Source organism: Papio anubis, chromosome 6 (assembly GCF_008728515.1).
Source record: "Papio anubis isolate 15944 chromosome 6, Panubis1.0, whole genome shotgun sequence".
Taxonomy (NCBI): Eukaryota; Metazoa; Chordata; class Mammalia; order Primates; family Cercopithecidae; genus Papio; species Papio anubis.
In genome coordinates this window covers 70,484,893-70,503,905 of record NC_044981.1, presented here as the reverse complement: position 1 = coordinate 70,503,905, position 19,013 = coordinate 70,484,893, and the positions used below count along the sequence as shown (strand labels likewise).

The 19,013-nt window shown below is 36.4% G+C and overlaps 1 protein-coding gene across 6 annotated transcripts in view; it reads left to right on the top strand.

The window, feature by feature from the left end:
• COL12A1 (collagen type XII alpha 1 chain) overlaps window positions 1-19,013 on the top strand; it is a 121,846-nt gene that overhangs the window by 13,054 nt on the left and 89,779 nt on the right. For 4 of the 6 annotated variants that reach the window (XM_031667218.1, XM_021937469.2, XM_031667219.1 and 1 more), the window contains exons 4-13: window positions 233-376; window positions 827-886; window positions 2,767-3,030; window positions 3,201-3,365; window positions 4,031-4,204; window positions 8,407-8,697; window positions 8,910-9,512; window positions 11,355-11,627; window positions 14,611-14,883; window positions 17,532-17,804. The exons of the other annotated variants lie outside the window; for them this stretch is intronic. In XM_031667218.1, coding sequence (XP_031523078.1) covers window positions 233-376; window positions 827-886; window positions 2,767-3,030; window positions 3,201-3,365; window positions 4,031-4,204; window positions 8,407-8,697; window positions 8,910-9,512; window positions 11,355-11,627; window positions 14,611-14,883; window positions 17,532-17,804 — 2,520 coding nt within the window. The remainder of the gene's footprint in view (window positions 1-232; window positions 377-826; window positions 887-2,766; window positions 3,031-3,200; window positions 3,366-4,030; window positions 4,205-8,406; window positions 8,698-8,909; window positions 9,513-11,354; window positions 11,628-14,610; window positions 14,884-17,531; window positions 17,805-19,013) is intronic. 6 annotated transcript variants of the gene reach the window in all.

The window sequence follows — 19,013 nt, the reverse complement described above, 5'->3', positions numbered from 1 at the left end:
AGTATTAAATATGATTGTAACAAAAGAAATACCAGTCCATTTATTAAATTTCTAAAATTCAAAATTTTAGTTTTGGAAGGCAGTAAAAAAAATAATGTTTGAGTGTCCTGAAAAAAATGTATATATTGAACTTTTCAGATTTTGAGTACTTCTGGGAATTACAGTATATTGTGTTGTGTTATATGTGAAAAATGTTTTCTTGCATTCATATTTTTCCTTTTTATATTTCCAGATGGGCCTACTAAAGAATTTACCCTTGCAGCTAGTACCACTGAAACTTTATTGTCAGAACTTGTACCTGAAACAGAGTATGTGGTGACAATAACTTCATATGATGAAGTAGAAGAAAGTGTACCAGTTATAGGACAACTAACAAGTAAGCATACATATAAATTAAAATACTTGTGTCCTTTTTATTTTGCAGAAAGGTTTTCCTACTTCAGATTTAATCTCTTGTGATACAGAGTTAATTTATACCAGTACTAACTATTTTTTCTGTTATCCTAGTTATTAGTGGACATGAATAATTCATTCCTGATTTATAACTCTGGTCTCTGGAAACAGCAGGAATGTTATAAATGAAGACCATTAAAAATGTTAAACTTTGCTGGACAACAATGTGAATATCTTTTTGAAATATCTCAAAGATATCACTAAAATAACTTACTTGCAAGGGAATGATTATCTGGCAGTATTCTCTGACCAGCTGGGCAGGGCCATACTTTTAAGAGACAATAGCAAAAACTAACATAATATATTTATTCTATTTTAAAGAGAATGTCTGCTTGGGTTCATTTCCTTTTGTAATAATAAAGTTTTAACTTAGTTCAAACAGGTAGTTCGACAAAGCCAGTGGAGAAGAAACCTGGAAAAACCGAGATACAAAGTGAGTGTTTCTCGTACTATTTTTGCTTAGATTCATGGAAGTAATAAATGTAGGATAGAACAAATGTTCCAGTTATATACATAGATTGATCTTATTCCTATATTAATTTCTATAAGCTTTATCTAGAAGGAGCACAGACAATATAAGAATAATGTATAACTAAGCCATTATAACCTAAGTTCTGACATTCTAGCCAGTTTTTCATTCTATTTACTAGATATTCTTTTCAATGGGAGAGTTTGAAATTGTGTGTGTTCAACCTTTCCTGCAGGATTTTGGCAATAGGTGAAAACAAAGCATATTTCAGGACTCAGCTCGTTTCTCAAAGACAAACTGATAGCAGTAGGTGGTACTTAGGAATATATGAGAAATACAAGGCTGGAACATGAGAGAGATGCCCTCAGCTAGTGTTCAAAGCAATACAATTGTCATGAAAATACTTTTCTAAGTCTATGTGTATGTTATGCTCCTCTCTAGGTTATTTACATGGCCTTAGTTGAAAAAGTTGTAACCTTTTTCAGAGTCTCTATAACACACCTCTTATAAATTGGTGCATTTGTAATCAGATGAAAGCAATTTTATTTAGTCTGGCTCTTGCAGTTATTAGCCTCCTTTTGTCTTATATTGCTTTGTCTGACTTATGGGGATAGATCCTTAAGGGGTTTCTTGGACTTCTAATTTTGTCACCTTCTAAAACTTGGATTTATGACCTAGAATGACAATAAAAAGATTATAAACATAAAGGTCTCTTTATCTGGAAATATTCCCTCCAGACCACTGTTTATCATTATTTCAGATGCTAATATTTTTAACAATTAGTACTGATTTTAAATTGAAGTATTATGCCAAGTATTGACTTTTTAATAGGCTTGAACTGACCTATTAAATAGTGTGCAAAACTTATTTAAGAATACAACTTGTATTTGGCTTGCAAAATTTTCCAGCACCCTCTCCTTCTCTTCCTAGCCAAATACTTCTTTTATTACCTACCAACTGACTGCAAGGACAAAGTCATCTTCAGAAAATTCACTTGGTATTGCATTACAAATACAGATTTTCATAAAACCAACTTGACCTCTACCATAGAAAGAAGGAAAGATAACATATTCAGTTATAAAAGCTGATCATTGTATTCTGATAATTTCAGAATACCACATGGATTTTTAACTTTTGAATAAAAATAATTGTTTACCCTCTTTGTTCATTAAAAGTAGGTTTTAATTGTCGAATTTAAATATATTGATAATTAGGACTAGATATTTTGGCTATTTTGCATAATTTTATGCTTGTTTTTACTTCTGTTAGGCTCCCTTAGCCCTCTAGACTAACCCTAATACAAACTTTAGATAATTATATTGAAAAGTGCAATAGAATATTAACAAATTAGGTCTTCAACTCAACTGCACTTCCTTGAATGGTGCAGCAATTATTTTGTATTTATTTGTTGATAAATACCAAGGAATAAAAACCCTTTGGTTGTATTTCTTTTGTGTGACTTCTAAATGTTTTATAAAATTTGGACTTGTAAAGAAGAGTGAGGGTATAGTTTATAAAAATGGATAGGTTGATAGCACGAATACTTGGACTTTATGCCCCTGGAGAGCAGGTTACAGATCTGTTTGTCTCTTTTTGTATAATGTCTTATATAGCAATTTAAAGACATCTAGTTCCATGAATTCATCTTGATAAAGGCATTGAAAATGCTTCTATGTGTTGTTAGTAAAACTGTATATTCATTTGTGCATGTGGGTGAAGAACAATCGGTGAATATGTTCTAATGAACAGAATGATTTAAGGAGCTGACATTCTTGCGATGTTAGTGTGTATTGATGAGCTGGTTTAATAAAGCATCATTTAAAAAGATATCAAATGTATTACAGAATGCTCTGTCAGTGCCTGGACTGATCTGATTTTCCTTGTGGATGGCTCTTGGAGTGTGGGAAGAAATAATTTCAAGTACATTTTAGACTTTATTGCTGCTCTTGTGTCTGCTTTTGATATTGGGGAAGAGAAGACAAGAGTTGGAGTTGTTCAGTACAGCTCTGATACCAGGACTGAATTTAACTTAAATCAGTACTACCAAAGGGATGAGCTTCTTGCTGCAATAAAAAAAATTCCATATAAAGGTGGCAACACAATGACAGGTATGTTCTACAGATTTCTTTAAAATTAAAAATAAATGAAATGTCTGTTTCAGAAAGAAATGACGCATTGCCTATTACATATTAAATATTTTTGACATTATTCGCATAGTTTTTGACTTTGGAAAAATTGTGTAGTACAGAGTAAATGAACATGTTTCTTTTCCCTTTAGGGGATGCCATTGATTATTTAGTTAAAAATACTTTCACGGAATCTGCTGGGGCAAGAGTTGGCTTTCCTAAAGTGGCAATTATTATTACGGATGGAAAATCCCAGGATGAAGTGGAGATTCCAGCAAGAGAGCTTCGTAATGTTGGAGTTGAAGTTTTCTCCTTGGGTAGGTTAAGTTCAGTTAATTATTTCCATTTTACAACTCCTGCAGTATGCTTAATGTTTAGGAAGATGAAATATTGATTCCTTAAGGAAGGATGCTATTAGAAGTGTTTACTGCATTTTTATAGTGTAATATTAAAGACTTAAATTGTCTTTAAGTAAAAATTCTCCCTTATATAACTCCCTTAGCATATGTATTTAGGAAGGTGGTATTCACATTCTTTGCCAGCTCTCTACTTTTCAAAGAACGCTGGACCAATGATTCTAATAAAGATCCTCCTTGTATTATCATTAAGTGTTTTTTATGTGTTTCCTATATTATGTAATACTTGAAGAATTCAGAGGGCTCCAGCTTATTCAGGACTCTGGAAGAAAAAAGTATTATCTTTACAGATGGCAAAGACATATGATGGTATGGTTGGGATGAAAGCCCACTCTGTTTAACTAACCAAGTTTTTTCCTCTTTGGCTGGCCACTCTATGTCAAATTACAAAATGTTTTTGTCATCTGCACAGTTGCACATTCGTTATGAAGCAAAGCAATCTGGATTACGACTTAATAATGATTTGAATATGTCTTCAGTTGTGAAAGACAGAGAAAACGAAGAACTCCTCCAAGTCAATTGGCACATTTCCCATTTCAATATGTCCTTATCCTTTTGTTTCAAAGGCATTAAAGCTGCAGATGCAAAAGAACTCAAACAAATTGCCTCCACACCTTCACTGAACCATGTTTTCAATGTGGCCAACTTTGATGCAATCGTGGATATTCAGAATGAGATCATCTCCCAGGTGTGCTCAGGTGTTGATGAACAACTTGGCGAATTGGTTAGTGGAGAAGAAGGTGAGTAGACTGTGTAGTATTCCCCATGTGTTAGTCTTTTCCATTGTTTGAGTATTTATAGTTTTATAGTTATCTTAGAAGTAGACATACTTAAATATTTCTTCCAGTGATTCTCCAATTGTATATTCCATTCGCATTGTTTTTTAGCAACTCAACTTGTTGATACCATTTGCATTGTTTTTCCTTCCAGTGGAACATTCAATAAAATGTATCATTGCAAAGTTCTTAAAATTTTTTTTGGGAGTGACAAGTTATGATTTACTCTTTTGTTTAAGACTCTTTTGTGTATGTTGAATGTCTGTCTGATTATGCTATTATGGTACTTGCTTTAATTATCTTGCACTCTGATTTAAACGTTGATGGGCTGGAAAGACATTTGCAACTTAAAATAATAAAAATGTTTCTGTTAACTGGCTAAGGACAAGGGTTTTCTATCATTATACTCTGTGTAATGTTTTGAAAGCTTTTAAGAATATTTCAAAGGTCAGTCAATGTGATCCTTCCATTAGAAAATTCTCTCATTTCTATTAGTTATTACTTCTAAATACATGGGAGAAAGAAGAGACATTTCAAAAGCATCCTTTTGAACATTAAAAATAACAACCTTAAGCCTTTATATTTTTCCATCATTGTTCTCCTCTCAGCCTGAGAATCATTAAGTGATTAAACATAAATTCTAAATAGCGACATCTTCAATCATACAAACTCTTTAATCTTCAATCTCAACATTTTGTCAAAATGTTCATTAGTCCTAATTCTGTCTCAGAACCTCTCATTACTTCATGGGCTCTCAATCTGTTCCTTTGTTTTACTGTCTAATGTCCATCCTTTTTGCTTTGTATTATTATAAAATCCATCTCATTCACCTCTACTTTTCTCTGATTATTTCTCTCTACTCAATCTTTTAAACAGTTTAATTCTTCCTGGGGTGCAGTTGCATGTATGCAAGGGTAGGCCAAACTTTTTTGCTGCCACTGTTGGAACTTTCCCTGTGTAGGAGGGGGCTGGGGCTGCATCACAGGTGTTCACATTTCTCTTTAGTGTCTTTTATCTTCTGCTGGACTAACCTGAGGCTTCTCTTCTGCTGGACTAGCCTGTACTGCCTCTGTATCCCTCAGGTTTGGCCAAATTTCCATGTGGCATCTCTGTGGCTTCCCTCCTACTACTTTTTACGGAAACATAATTTTTAAATAGATATATATTTTAAAAATTATTTTCATTTTTTAAACTTTTAAGTTCAGGGGTACATGTACAGGTTTGTTACATAGATAAACTTGTTTCGGGGGGGTTGTTGTACAGATCATTTCGTTATCCAGGTATTAAGCCTAGTACCTATTAGTTATTTTTCCTGATACTTTCCCTCCTTCTACCTTCAACCCTCCAATAGGCCCCAATGTGTGTGGTGTTTCTCTCTATGTATCCATGTGTTCTCATCATTTAGCCCCCAGTTATAAGCAAGAACATGTGGTATTTGGTTTTCTGTTCCTGTGTTAGTTTGCTAAGGATAATGGCCTCTAGTTCTATCCATGTCCCTGCAAAGGACATGGTCTTATTCTTTTTCATAGCTGTATAGTATTCCATGGCATACATGTCCCACATTTTCCTTATCTAGTCTATCATTGATGGGTTTTTTTTGTTAATTCCAAGTCTTTGATATTGTGAATAGTGCTGCAGTGGATATACGTGTGCATGTATCTTTATAATAGGATGATTTATATTCCTTGGGTATATACCCAGTAATGGGATTGCTGGGTCAAATGGTGTTTCTGTTCTTAGTTCTTTGAGGAATTGTTGCACTGTCTTCCACAATGGTTGAACTAATTTACACTCCTACCAACAGTATATAGGCGTTCCTTTTTCTCCAGTACCTCACCAGCATTTGTTATTTCTTGACTTTTTAATAGTAGCCATTCTGACTGGTGTGAGATGGTGTCTCATTGTGGTTTTGATTTGCGTTTCTCTAATAATCAGTGATGTTGAACTTTTTTTTGTATTATTGTTGACCACATGGATGTCTTCTTTTGAAAAGTGTCTGTTTACGTCCTTTGCCCACTTTTTAATGGGGCTGTGTGTTGTTTTCTTGTAAATTTGTTTATGTTCCTTATATATGCTGGATATTAGACCTTTGTTGGATGCATAGTTTGCAAAAATTTTCTCCCATTTTGTATGTTGTCTGTTTACTCTGTTGGTAGTTTCTTTTGAGTTTCTTTTGCTGTGTAGAAACTCTTTAGTTTAATTAGATCCCATTTGTCAATTTTTATTTTCGTTGCAATTGCTTTTGGCATCTTTGTCATGAAATCTATGTCCTGAATGGTATTGCCTAGTTGTTTTCCAGGATTTTGACAGTTTTGGGTCTTACATTTAAGTCTTTAGTCCATCTTGAGTTAATTTTTTTTATATGGTCTAAGGAAGGGGTCCAGATTCAATCTTCTGCATATGGCTAGCCAGTTATCTGGGCACAATTTATTGAATAGGGAGTCCTTTCCCCATTGCTTGTTTTTGTCAGGGTTGTTGAAGATCAGATGGTTGTAGGTGTTCAGTCTTACTTCTGGATTCTCTATTCTGTACCATTGGTCTAGATGTCTGTTTTTGTACCAGTACTATGCTGTTTTGGTTACCACAGCCCTGTAATATAGTTTGAAGTCAGATAGCGTGACACCTCCAGCTTTGTTCTTTCTGCTTAGGATTGCCTCATATATTCGGATTCTTTTTTGTTCCATATGAAATTTAAAATACTTGTTTCTAGTTCTGTGAAGAATCTCAATGGTAGTTTATTAGGAATAGCGGTCAATCTATAGATTGCTTTTGGCAGTATGGCCATTTTAATGATATTGATTCTTTCTATTTATGAGCATGGAATGTTTTCCATTGTCATCTCTGATTTCTTTGAGCAGTGGTTTGTAGTTCCTCTTGTAGAGATCTTTCACCTAACTAGATGGCTGTATTCCTAGGTATTTTATTCTATTATTCACAACTCCCATTGTGAATGGGAGTTCGTTCCTGATTTGGCTCTCAACTTGACTGTTGTTGTGTATAGGAATGCTAGCAATTTTTGCACATTGATTTTATATCCTGAGACTTTGCTAAAGTTGTTTATCAACTTAATAAGCTTTTTGGCTGAGACTATGCAGTTTTCTAGAGGGATTATGTCATCTGCAAACAGGGGTAGTTTGACTTCCTTTCTTTATATTCGGATGCTTTTTATTTCTTTTTCTTGCTTGATTGCTCTGGCCAGAACATCCAATCCTATGTTGAACAGGAGTGTTGAGAGAGGGCAACCTCATCTTGTGCTAGTTTTCAAGAGAAATGCTTCCAGCTTTTGCCTGTTCAGTATAAACATCATTTTTATGTGCTACATCTGATTTTTTTTTGAGGAGGTGATGTGTAAATTTGGGCCTTTTTACACACACTTTTTGCAGGTTGATTTGTAAAAACTTAGAACTATATCTTCTGGGAAGTTGATTCCATTGACAAATCCAGAATTTTGATATCGTCTGAAATATCTTAAAATACTTTATATTAACAGTCAAATGCATGACTATGTTCTATGTTGAGTAAGGATCACCATTTTTTAGAGGATTGATATATGTGTGTCAATATGCATGTTATAAGTCATTGTTTCCCCTCTGTTTGGTGGCACTGTGAACATAGTTGAACTTTTTTTCTTACCCTGAAACTAGTGAAAATAAAATTGTTTAAAATTATAAGAACTTGTCATTTAAGAACTACTAAATGCTTTATCTTTCTTGGCATATTATAAAGTATCTTTTAAAGATTCCACTTTTATGATGTCATTAGGAGAGAAAAATTCCGTAAAGAATTGAATGAAGCATTGATTTAACAAATATTTATCAAGTGCCTACTTTGGTACTTGAGAATGAAGACAATGAGTGAATACTAAAACCAGAATGGAAATCTTGGTTTCAGAGAAGAATTAGGCCTGAGGTGTCCCAACATTAATTTCTTCCAAATACTTTCTTATTCCATTAACTTCTCAGCAATTTGACTAAAAGCCAAGTGTTGAGCCACTTTTGGTTTGATAGGGACATGTGAAATTGGAGACTGAGGAGGGTATTGGGCAACTCTTTTCAATGTATTCAGGATTAATTTGAATAAGGAGATTTGAAGGTCCAAACCTAAAGACCAAATTAATAAGGTTACATTTCACTGTTATTAATCACTGTCTGCTTGTAACTTTTTAGTTGTTGAGCCTCCTTCAAATTTGATTGCCGTGGAAGTCTCTTCAAAATATGTTAAGCTAAGTTGGAATCCATCTGCTAGTCCAGTGACTGGCTACAAAGTCATCCTCACACCAATGACAGCAGGAAGCCGACAGCACGCTCTGAGTGTGGGGCCTCAGACAACCACGCTCAGTGTTCGTGACCTCTCAGCAGACACAGAATACCAGATCAGTGTTTCTGCCATGAAGGGAATGACATCCAGTGAACCCATCTCAATAATGGAGAAGACTCAGCCAATGAAAGTACAAGTGGGTGAGTTAATGTGTGCATCATGTGTTTGGAATATGTGAAGGTCTGTTTGACAGAATGCCTTACTTGTTAGGACTTAGTTTTGAATGAAATATTTGCAGTAGTTTTTTTTTTTTTTTTTTTTTTTAAGAAGCATGCTTACTAAGCAAGCTAGATATGTATATTTTAATGATGAATATGTATTGAAGTTTAATGTACTTTTTTTCTCTTTACAGAATGCTCACGTGGTGTGGATATAAAAGCCGATATTGTGTTTTTGGTTGATGGCTCCTATAGCATTGGGATTGCAAACTTTGTTAAAGTTAGAGCCTTTTTGGAAGTTCTTGTAAAAAGTTTTGAAATTTCACCAAATAGGGTCCAGATTAGTCTTGTCCAATACAGCCGGGATCCTCATACTGAGTTCACTTTGAAAAAATTCACCAAAGTGGAAGATATAATTGAAGCAATAAACACCTTCCCTTACAGAGGAGGATCTACAAATACTGGCAAAGCAATGACTTATGTCAGAGAGAAAATATTTGTGCCTAGCAAGGGATCAAGAAGCAATGTGCCAAAGGTCATGATTCTTATCACGGATGGGAAATCATCAGATGCTTTCAGAGATCCTGCGATAAAACTAAGGAATTCAGATGTTGAAATCTTCGCAGTTGGTGTGAAAGATGCTGTTCGCTCAGAATTAGAAGCTATTGCCTCTCCTCCCGCAGAGACCCATGTGTTCACAGTGGAAGATTTTGATGCTTTTCAGAGGATATCTTTTGAACTCACACAGTCTATCTGCCTTAGAATTGAGCAAGAATTGGCAGCTATAAAGAAGAAAGGTTAGTAGACTTTGAGAGTAAAAGTTATTTCTTCATGAACAAAGCATTTTGGTTTCTAAAATTGTGAATTATGTGCTTCTTCAATTCTTTTTATAGACAAGAAAAAGTAACTTTTCTACGTTATTGAAAACTATTGAACTTAGTTTACTTAGCTCTGAGATATGACTTTCTCCTGGGTATGGTTCATATTTTGGTTGGTGAAAAAGCTGTTTACTCATAAGAGTCATGAGATGTTTCTGTTCCTAGATCCTCAAGCAGGTTTAGGAACAAGTTTTATCATATGTATGTGTCATTTAGAATCCAAGTCCCAAGTATGGGGTGTTCACTATGTGCTGGATACTGAGCTGGGTCCTTCAACTCAAAGGTGATGAGAATATAGTCCTGCACCTTTGGATTCTTTTTATGCATTTCCTGGATCATTTTGGGCATCGTTTGTCACATCTGGAATTTTCTTCATTTGCCTGATCTACTTTTCGATGTTTAATTAAAAGTCCCATCCCTTGAGTTTAATGTCCTTTTCAGGGACGTGGATGAAGCTGGAAACCATCATTCTCAGCAAACTAACACAAGAACAGAAAACCGAACACTGCATGTTCTCACTCATATGTGGGAGTTGAACAATGAGAACACATGGACACAGGGGTGGGGGCATCACACACCGGGACCTGTTGGGAGGGCTGGGGGAGGGATGGCATTAGAAGAAATACCTAATGTAGATGACCAGTTGATGGGTGCAGCAAACCACCATGGCACGTTTATACCTATGTAACAAACCTGCATGTTCTGCACATGTACCCCAGAACTCAAAGTATAATAATAATAAAAAAGTCCCATCCTTTTCATGAAGCCTTCCTCAACTGTAACTGTCTTAGCACTATCATGCTATCACTTTCATCAGTTGGCTTTCCTATGTACTGCTTTTTTTTTTTTTTTTTTTTGAGACAGGGTCTCACTCTGTCATCCAGGCTGGAGTGCAGTGGTGCAACCTATGCTCGTTGCAATATCTGCCTCCCCAGTTCAAGCAATTCTTGCACCTCAGCCTCCCCAGTAGCTGGAACTACAGGAGTATGCCACCATGCCTAGCTAATTTTTCTATTTTTTTTTTTTTTTGGTAAAGACGGAGTTTCATCATGTTGGCCAATCTGGTCTTGAACTCCTGACCTCAGGTGATCCACCCACCTCATTCTCCCAAAGTGCTGAGATTATAGGCTTTAGCCCCCACAACCTTCCTTTTTTTTTTTTTTTTTTTTTTTTTTTTATGGTTGTTAATAATGTTGCATTGTCTCGTTTCTCCATTTTGATTGTGTGCCCCCTAAGGATATACTGTATGTGTTAAATATTGTCTCTTTCTATGATTTGGTTTAATAACTGCTTAGTTTAATAAACATTTTGTTGTTGGGAAAAATTCCTTAATTTTTACTTTGAAATATTTGTCTAAAACCACCAAAGGTTAATATCCAAGTACCAGGGATGAATGGGAAAATGTGGATGGTTCATTTTTCGTCTGCTATGGTTTAAATATTCCAGTTGTGGGCAAGGCCATTCTATTGCTACTGCTTTAAGAATCTCAAAATTCACATTCAAATTTCGTCACTCATTTAAATAGCAGAAGTTAGTATTATGGATAGTCAAGGTGAATAATCAAGATCTCTTGTTGGGTTGTAAGTTGGGGGGTGGGCTTTCTCTCAATGGTCAAATGTAGATGAGGTACTCAGTACAGTGGTCTCAATGAGCACCATTCTCCCAAATTAATATAACCCATTTTATAAACATTTAAATATTGGTTACGGTTTTGTTTTATAGATTCAAACATTTTTAACTTTTTTTTTTTTTTTTAAATAGCTTACGTCCCTCCAAAGGATCTTAGTTTTTCAGAAGTGACTTCTTATGGTTTCAAAACCAACTGGTCTCCAGCTGGAGAAAATGTTTTTTCATATCACATCACCTACAAGGAAGCGACTGGGGATGACGAGGTCACTGTGGTGGAGCCAGCATCGAGCACCAGTGTTGTTCTCAGCAACCTGAAGCCAGAGACCCTGTATTTGGTCAATGTGACTGCGGAGTATGAGGATGGCTTCAGCATTCCCTTAGCTGGAGAGGAGACCACCGAAGAAGGTGTGATGGGGGTTTCTGCCACTGTTTTTCAAAAATGAATAATTTATTGCAGTACAAAGTTAATAACCATCTGCTTTATAGTTCAGAATTGCCAATGCCTTTGTAAGATTTGGCATCTTTTAAAGACAGCTTTTCATAAATCTTTTTAGAAAGAGAAAAATAACTTTTAAGTAAAAAACCTTAGAATTCTTTTGATGAATTTGAAGTTAAGAGACCTAGAGAACTATTGATAATTATGGAATTAACTTTTGAAATACTGCTTATCCATCATTTTTGGTCCCACATTTCAGGAATGTCATGTCTTAAATCTTTCTGAAATTGTTTACTGTACTTACGGAGTTATGGCAAATATATATATATACACACACACACGTATATATGTTGGTAGTAAGTATATTATCAATTAATTATATTCTTTTAAAAAGTTGTACTAAAGTATACATAACGTATTTACCATTTTAACCATTTTTTGAGTGCACATTTTAGTGGCATTAAGTACATTCACCTTGTTGTGCTACCATCGCCACCATCCATCTTTAGAACTTGTGAAACTGAAATTCTGTACTCATTAAGGAATAACTCCCCATTCCCTCCTTCCCTCTACTCCTGGAAACCACCATTCTATTTTCTGTCTCTAGGAATTAGAGACAGAATTCCTTCTGATTAACTACCTTACTTGAGAGGACTCTTTCAGTGCTTGTCTTGTGCCTGGATTATTTCACACCGTAAATGTCCTCAAGGTTGATCCATGTTGTAGCGTGGGTCAGAATGCCCTCTCTACTTATGATTGAATAATATTCCACTGTATGTATGCACCACATATCTTTTAAGATGGGGTTCTTACTATGTTACCCAGGTTGGCCTCATAATCCTAGGCTCAAATGATCCTCTTGCCTCAGCCTCCTGAGTAGCTGGGACTACAGGCATATGCCATGGCGCCCTGCTTCACATTTTGTTTATCTCCCTTCATCAGTGGACATTTGGGCTGCATCTACTTTTTGTGAATATTGCTGCTATGAACATGGTGTGCAAATTTTGCCAAATGTTTTAAGCAGTATTTGTTTACATATGTACTCCTTACTGGATGGAGTTGAATATATTTGGACACACTTTGTTACGTTTGACATTTAAGGGCACCAATTTAAGTTGGTTAGCGGCAGACTAAGGCAAGGCAATTATTCTTTAACATTAGCATAGCAAAGTATCACAATAGATGTCAATTGTTGTTTCCTCTTTTGACTGGGAATAGGAGGTAAAGACCCTGGGAGAATAGTGTGAGGAATTTAAGATAGTTATAAAGAAGTATTTGCTGATAGGGATGGTACATATTGGCATACTATACTGATAAAAGCTAGAGAATCTTTTTTCTCTGAAACATTTTTTCAGATAAGATTGCTATTTTTCTTTTTTTTTTCATGGTTTACGTATATTTCTTCCTGAAGGCCACCACATAAACTAAATGGCCTAAGAAGTCCTTTCATCTTATGACTTTTGTGGTCATATAAGCGAGAAGGCCATACTCAGATATTTCTGACTTTCTGATGCTTTTCCTGTAATGCCCACACTGCTACTCAATGACCCTGACCCTTTCTCTTCAGCATTTTGGGAGGGGAATGGGAAATCTGTCTCAAGAGAGGACTTGTCTCAGGGTTTTTGAGTAGAAGTCACTCCATTCATACACACTCTAGTTTTTGGTCATTGGGCTACTACAATGGAGTTGGGTAATGTCTTTTCAGTTATATTGTCTGTAATGGAATCTGGGATTTAAATTTTTTTTAGTTGATAAGAAAGTTTCCAATGTAATACTTTCATTAAGCTAACAATTATAGAGCTTCTGCTTGTGTCAGATGCTCTGCTAAATGTTTTCCATAGATTATCTCATTTAACCACTTAAATAATCCTATAAATAGTCATGTTTTGCTGCTAGGATAATCTACGGCTCAGAATTACATATCTATTAAGCTTCAGAGCTAGGATTCCAACCCATCAGTCTATCTGCTGATTTGTTCTGACTTGTTTAATCTTTTTCCTTCCAATACAAAATGAATCATGGGTGTAAGTTGGCCAAGTACCATTTCTTTCCTTCCTGGAGAGATATACTTCCTTCCTTTCTTTCTCCCTGGAGTGATCTATTGATGTGTTGAATATTTAAGTAAACTTCTAAATGTCTGTGTGATACATGCCAGAATGTATCACATTCTCAGTGGAATGTGATACTTCTCAGTCCACCCCAGTGGACTGAGAAGAAAAAGACCTTTAGTTCATCTTTCCTGAATATATTGTCTATAGAGACAGTTGGCCCCACTGAGCAAGAGGGTCATTTAAACATATTTACTGAACACAAAACCAAATGATGTTCTCATTTGGGCTTAATGAAAAATGCATTTAAAATTATGAGTCTGTGGGTGTTACCCATAGTGCACCTTAGCTTCAAGATGTAGATCTAATTCTCTGCTTGTTCCATCCTGTGTATGGTCCAATTATTCTCCAAGTCAAGTGACTATACAGATAAAAAGTTAGTGTGGGACTGACTGGATAAGACAATTTGGTTGGGTGGGTAGACATGGTAGAGCCGGGTGTTAGGTGTTATTTTCCTAGTTTCGTGAGAAAATGTAGTAAGAGTGAAAGTCTTGGCTGCTTATATTCAAAGAAATGAATTGTTTTTATTCTTGAAGTTTATAGCAGTATAAATTTAGCATTTGATAGAATATTATTTTAAAAGTTTACTATTATATACATCTTTATGTAATTAAAAAATTAACAGTACTTAGTTTCTTTCTGGATATTGTAGAATTCATATTTGCTATTTCAGAATTTAGTTAATCTCTGGCTAAATGAATGCAGAAACCAGGATGTTTGCAAATAAATTGCTCATGGATTTCTTTAGAGAAATGGTATAATTTAGTAATAAAAAAGTAATTTTTGTATTTTTCATATAAAGTCAATTTATGTTTTAACATCTGTTTTTCTTTTTTTATTTCAGTAAAAGGAGCACCTCGAAACCTAAAGGTGACAGATGAGACTACCGATAGTTTTAAAATTACTTGGACTCAAGCTCCAGGGAGAGTTTTAAGATATCGAATTATATATAGACCAGTTGCTGGTGGAGAAAGCAGAGAAGTTACCACCCCACCCAATCAGAGGAGGAGAACGCTGGAGAACTTGATTCCAGACACAAAATATGAAGTAACTGTAATTCCTGAATATTTCTCGGGACCTGGTTCTCCATTAACTGGAAACGCAGCCACTGAAGAAGGTAGAGGAAATATGCTTATCATATGGTGACAACCAAACTCTTAGACTAGAGGGGAAAATTGAGACAACTATCCAGATAAAAAACTCATGAGACACTTTGTTTCAATTATTTGAGTATGTTAGACCATAGTCCTTTTAGACTTAAGTTTAATTTTTTTTTTTTTTACTTAATCATGACATTATTTACTTGTGTTGATAAATTTAGTTAATTAATTTATTAATTTTTTGGAGACAGAGTCTCCCTCTGTCATCCAAGCTGGAGTGCAGTGGCTCGGCTCACTGCAACCTCCGCCTCCCGGGTTCAAGCGATTCTCCTGACTCAGCCTCCCAAGTAGCTGGGATTACAGGCGCGTGCAACTACACCCAGCTAATTTTTGTATTTTTAGTAGAAACAGGGTTTCACCATGTTGGCCAGGCTGGTCTGAGACTCCTGACCTCAGGGGATCTGCCTGCCTTGGCCTCCTGGTGTGTTGGGATTACAGGCATGAGCCACCATGCACGTCAATAGAATTTAAATGCTAGGATATAGTCTCAATATTCTTTTAAAAATAATATTATTAAATGTTTCAATGTGAATTGAAGGGTGGCTAAGAATTAAAAATCAAACTTCTATGCACCATTGAAATAGATTGTATTTTAGTTCTTAAGAAAGATTTTTAAACATTAACTTGTTTTTCTTTAGATGGGATGATTAGGATCCTAGGATATATTCTGATGTTTGTTTGTTGAAATTATTAATGTTTAATATGTGATTTCATTGGGGGCAAAATGAGACATTCATAATTTTTTATTTTATTTCCTAGCTCTAATGTTTTTAAAATAGCAATAATAATGCCAAGAACACATTAGCAATAATGAAAGTTACTGAGTACCTGTCTGGTGTCAGGTTCTTCATTCCTTCCTCCTTCATCCGGGCTCCCTTCCATCATTAAAATCCGTTTATTCCATTATCCATTCCGTCCACCCTTCCACCTTCCCCTCCATTCCTCCATCCATGTCCTCCCTTCCACCTCCTTCCATCCACTCCTTCCACCTTCCTCCTCCACTCCCTCTTCCATCCACTCCCACCTTCCCTCCTGTATCCTCTCCCTCTTCCATTGATATCGCATCACGCTGGATCATCATCATTCGCCGGTTCATGTTTCATCGCCCGCCGTTTCATCATCTTTAACGATCATCACATCATCATCTGCTTTCGTCGGTGTCACCGCCTTAACGTCATCGCAGTATCTGCCTGTCCTGTCCATCATCATCGTCACGCGTCTCATCATCATCGTAAGTCGTCATCATCGCCGTCTTGCATCATCATGGATGTCATCCGTCCGCAGGTATTCTCATCATAACAGTCATCATGCAAATCATCATCATAAGTCATCGCCCGGTCGGCAGTCATGTCATCATCGCCAGGTCATCATCGGTGGATCATCATCATCGTTTGGTCATCATCATGGTCATCATCATCGCCAGGCAGGTGTCACGTCATGCCAGGTCATCATCATCGGCAGGTCATATCCATCGTCCGCCAGTCATCATCATCACGCGCTGTCATCATCATCACTTTCGGATCCTCATCATCGCTTGGTCCCTCCCTCCTCCCACTGCATCTCTCCCCCACTGAATCTCTCTCCCTCCCTCCCACTTCATCACTCTCCCTCCTCCCACAGCATCCCCCTCCCTCCTCCCTTTGCATCTCTCTCCCTCCATCCCACTGCATCTCTCTCCCTCCTCCCACTGCATCTCTTTCCCTCCTTTCACTGCTTCACTCTCCTCTCTTCCCCCTGCAACCTAGCTCAATAGTCTGTTCTGCTACAGAGGCTTTGTCTTTTACCTGCTTTCTTCCTCCTGTCTTCCATTGGTGAAGTGTGACTACTTCATTGTTTTTCTCTCTTGCTGAGAGTCTAGGGCTCTTTGTGCTGGGCACCATAATGTGACCCAATACCTCTTCATCTTTCTATTTTCTGGAGTAAAACTGGCTGGCTTTTATATGCTCAGTGGAGAGTGACATAGGACTCGGTTCCTTAGGAACCTTCAAAGAGGACATGACCAATCTACAAGGAAAGTCATGAAATAGCAAACATCACAGCTACAAAAAGATGGGGTGGTCCCTGGGGATTTGTACCCAAGGCTGGGTCTCACTGAGCTGTTTTTTTTCTCTTACTTTTTTTCCCTCTAGGGACAGCATTATGTTTATAATTTATCATTTTTATTATATCAGAATTAGTTCCTGGGTGTTACCTTTAGATGTTCATAGCATTACACTGATTAACTGTTTTTACTGAAGATTTCTTAAAGGAATTAAAGTCTGCATTGTAATACTAATCAACATGTATACATTTTATAATGCTTTCTTCCACTTTTAAGGAAATACAGGGAAACTATCTTATAGGAAATATTCTAACATGAAATATTTTACTTGGAAGATTTTAACCTTTGTAAAAACAGAAAAGGGACTGGATATCTTTCCCCTTGTTTCTACTAACATATAGGGTCTGATTTAGCTTTGTTGGCTAGTAAACAGTAAAAATTGTCATAGTCTCACCCAGGGTATAAATTTGTTGTAGTGCACATGCGTATGTAAAGTAACGAAATGTTTTTCAAGTCATTTTATTAAATAATGGGTTTTGATGATGTTGTCATTTTTTAATGAAGTTAGAGGGAATCCAAGAGACTTAAGAGTTTCTGACCCTACGACGTCTACTATGAAATTATCTTGGAGTGGGGCACCAGGAAAAGTGAAACAGTATCTCATCACATATACCCCAGTGGCAGGGGGTGAAACTCAAGAGGTCACTGTGAGGGGAGATACAACCAACACGGTGCTGCGGGGATTGAAGGAAGGGACACAATACGCCTTATCTGTGACAGCCTTGTATGCGTCTGGGGCTGGAGATGCCCTCTTTGGTGAAGGAACAACACTTGAAGGTAATTACCATCATATTTTCTGAAAATCTAGGAACTTGTTTGTGGTGCTGCCTCTAGGAAGCTTAAAATGTTTTCAGAGAATGAATCTAGAAGTGTGCAATCCTTTCTCTTAAAAAGAATGTATATTGAAAAATAAATAACCATAAAGCTGTCTGTTATTCAGAGATGTAGAATGTAAGCAGCTGAAAAAATTAAACTTGATTAAGAAGTGCCTTGGGGAGCTGGATGCATAATAAGGCCAAAGAAATGTGTTTATAATTCCATGGGTTGGTTGAAAGGAGAATAGGTGTATGACATTCAGAGGGGGAAGGGACCTTGGGAAACATCTATGTAAAAAGGTTTGGATTGCCCAAGTTTATGCAGCTAGTTCTATCTTTCTGGTCCAGATAGGAACCATTTTCTGACTTCCATTCAAGTGCTCTTTTCATTCACCATGCATAAAAGCTCAAGAAATATAAGAACCCAAGTTTCTATTTGTTTTCTACGTAATTTCTGAAATTCCGTTCTGTATTAAATGTTCAAAGTGATTGTGATAAAGTACTTAGTAAGAAACATCAGCAATACTGGAGCGGTTTCCTTGGCTCTTTAGAGTTAATTGTCAGAGACCTTTACATTTTTTAGGATCTTTTGAGATATAATCACAGCTCAGGTTTAACTTAACACAGCTACTACATGAATACTGTAAGGGAGAGAAAATACACATCTAATTAAACCACAATGAGAATGGATTGTAATGCTAAAAATCCCATGATGTTGACTCAGTCCTGTAGTTGGGGGCCTACATGGACTGTCAGCAATAGCTTTCCTTCTCTTTATCATTATATTTTATATGGCTTATTTTAAATGATTATAGGAAGAAGAGGAATCTGAAGTATCTTCTAATATGAAATCACAGTGACTAAGCAAAATATCCATCAAAGCTGTTGGATCCAGGAGCTTGGAAGGTTGTAGATATTGTAATTAGTGAGACAGGACATACAATAGGCAGTTCTTAGAAACTTCAAGACTTAAGAATGAAAAACAAATAATTTAAAAATACTAATCAAAATAGTAGTGATCGGCCAGGCATGGTGACTCACGCCTGTAATCCCAGGACTTTGGGAGGCCGAGGCGGGTGGATCACCTGAGGTCAGGAGTTTGAAACCAGCCTGGCCAACATGGTAAAACCCTGTCTCTACTAAATACAAACATCAGCTGTGCATGGTGGCG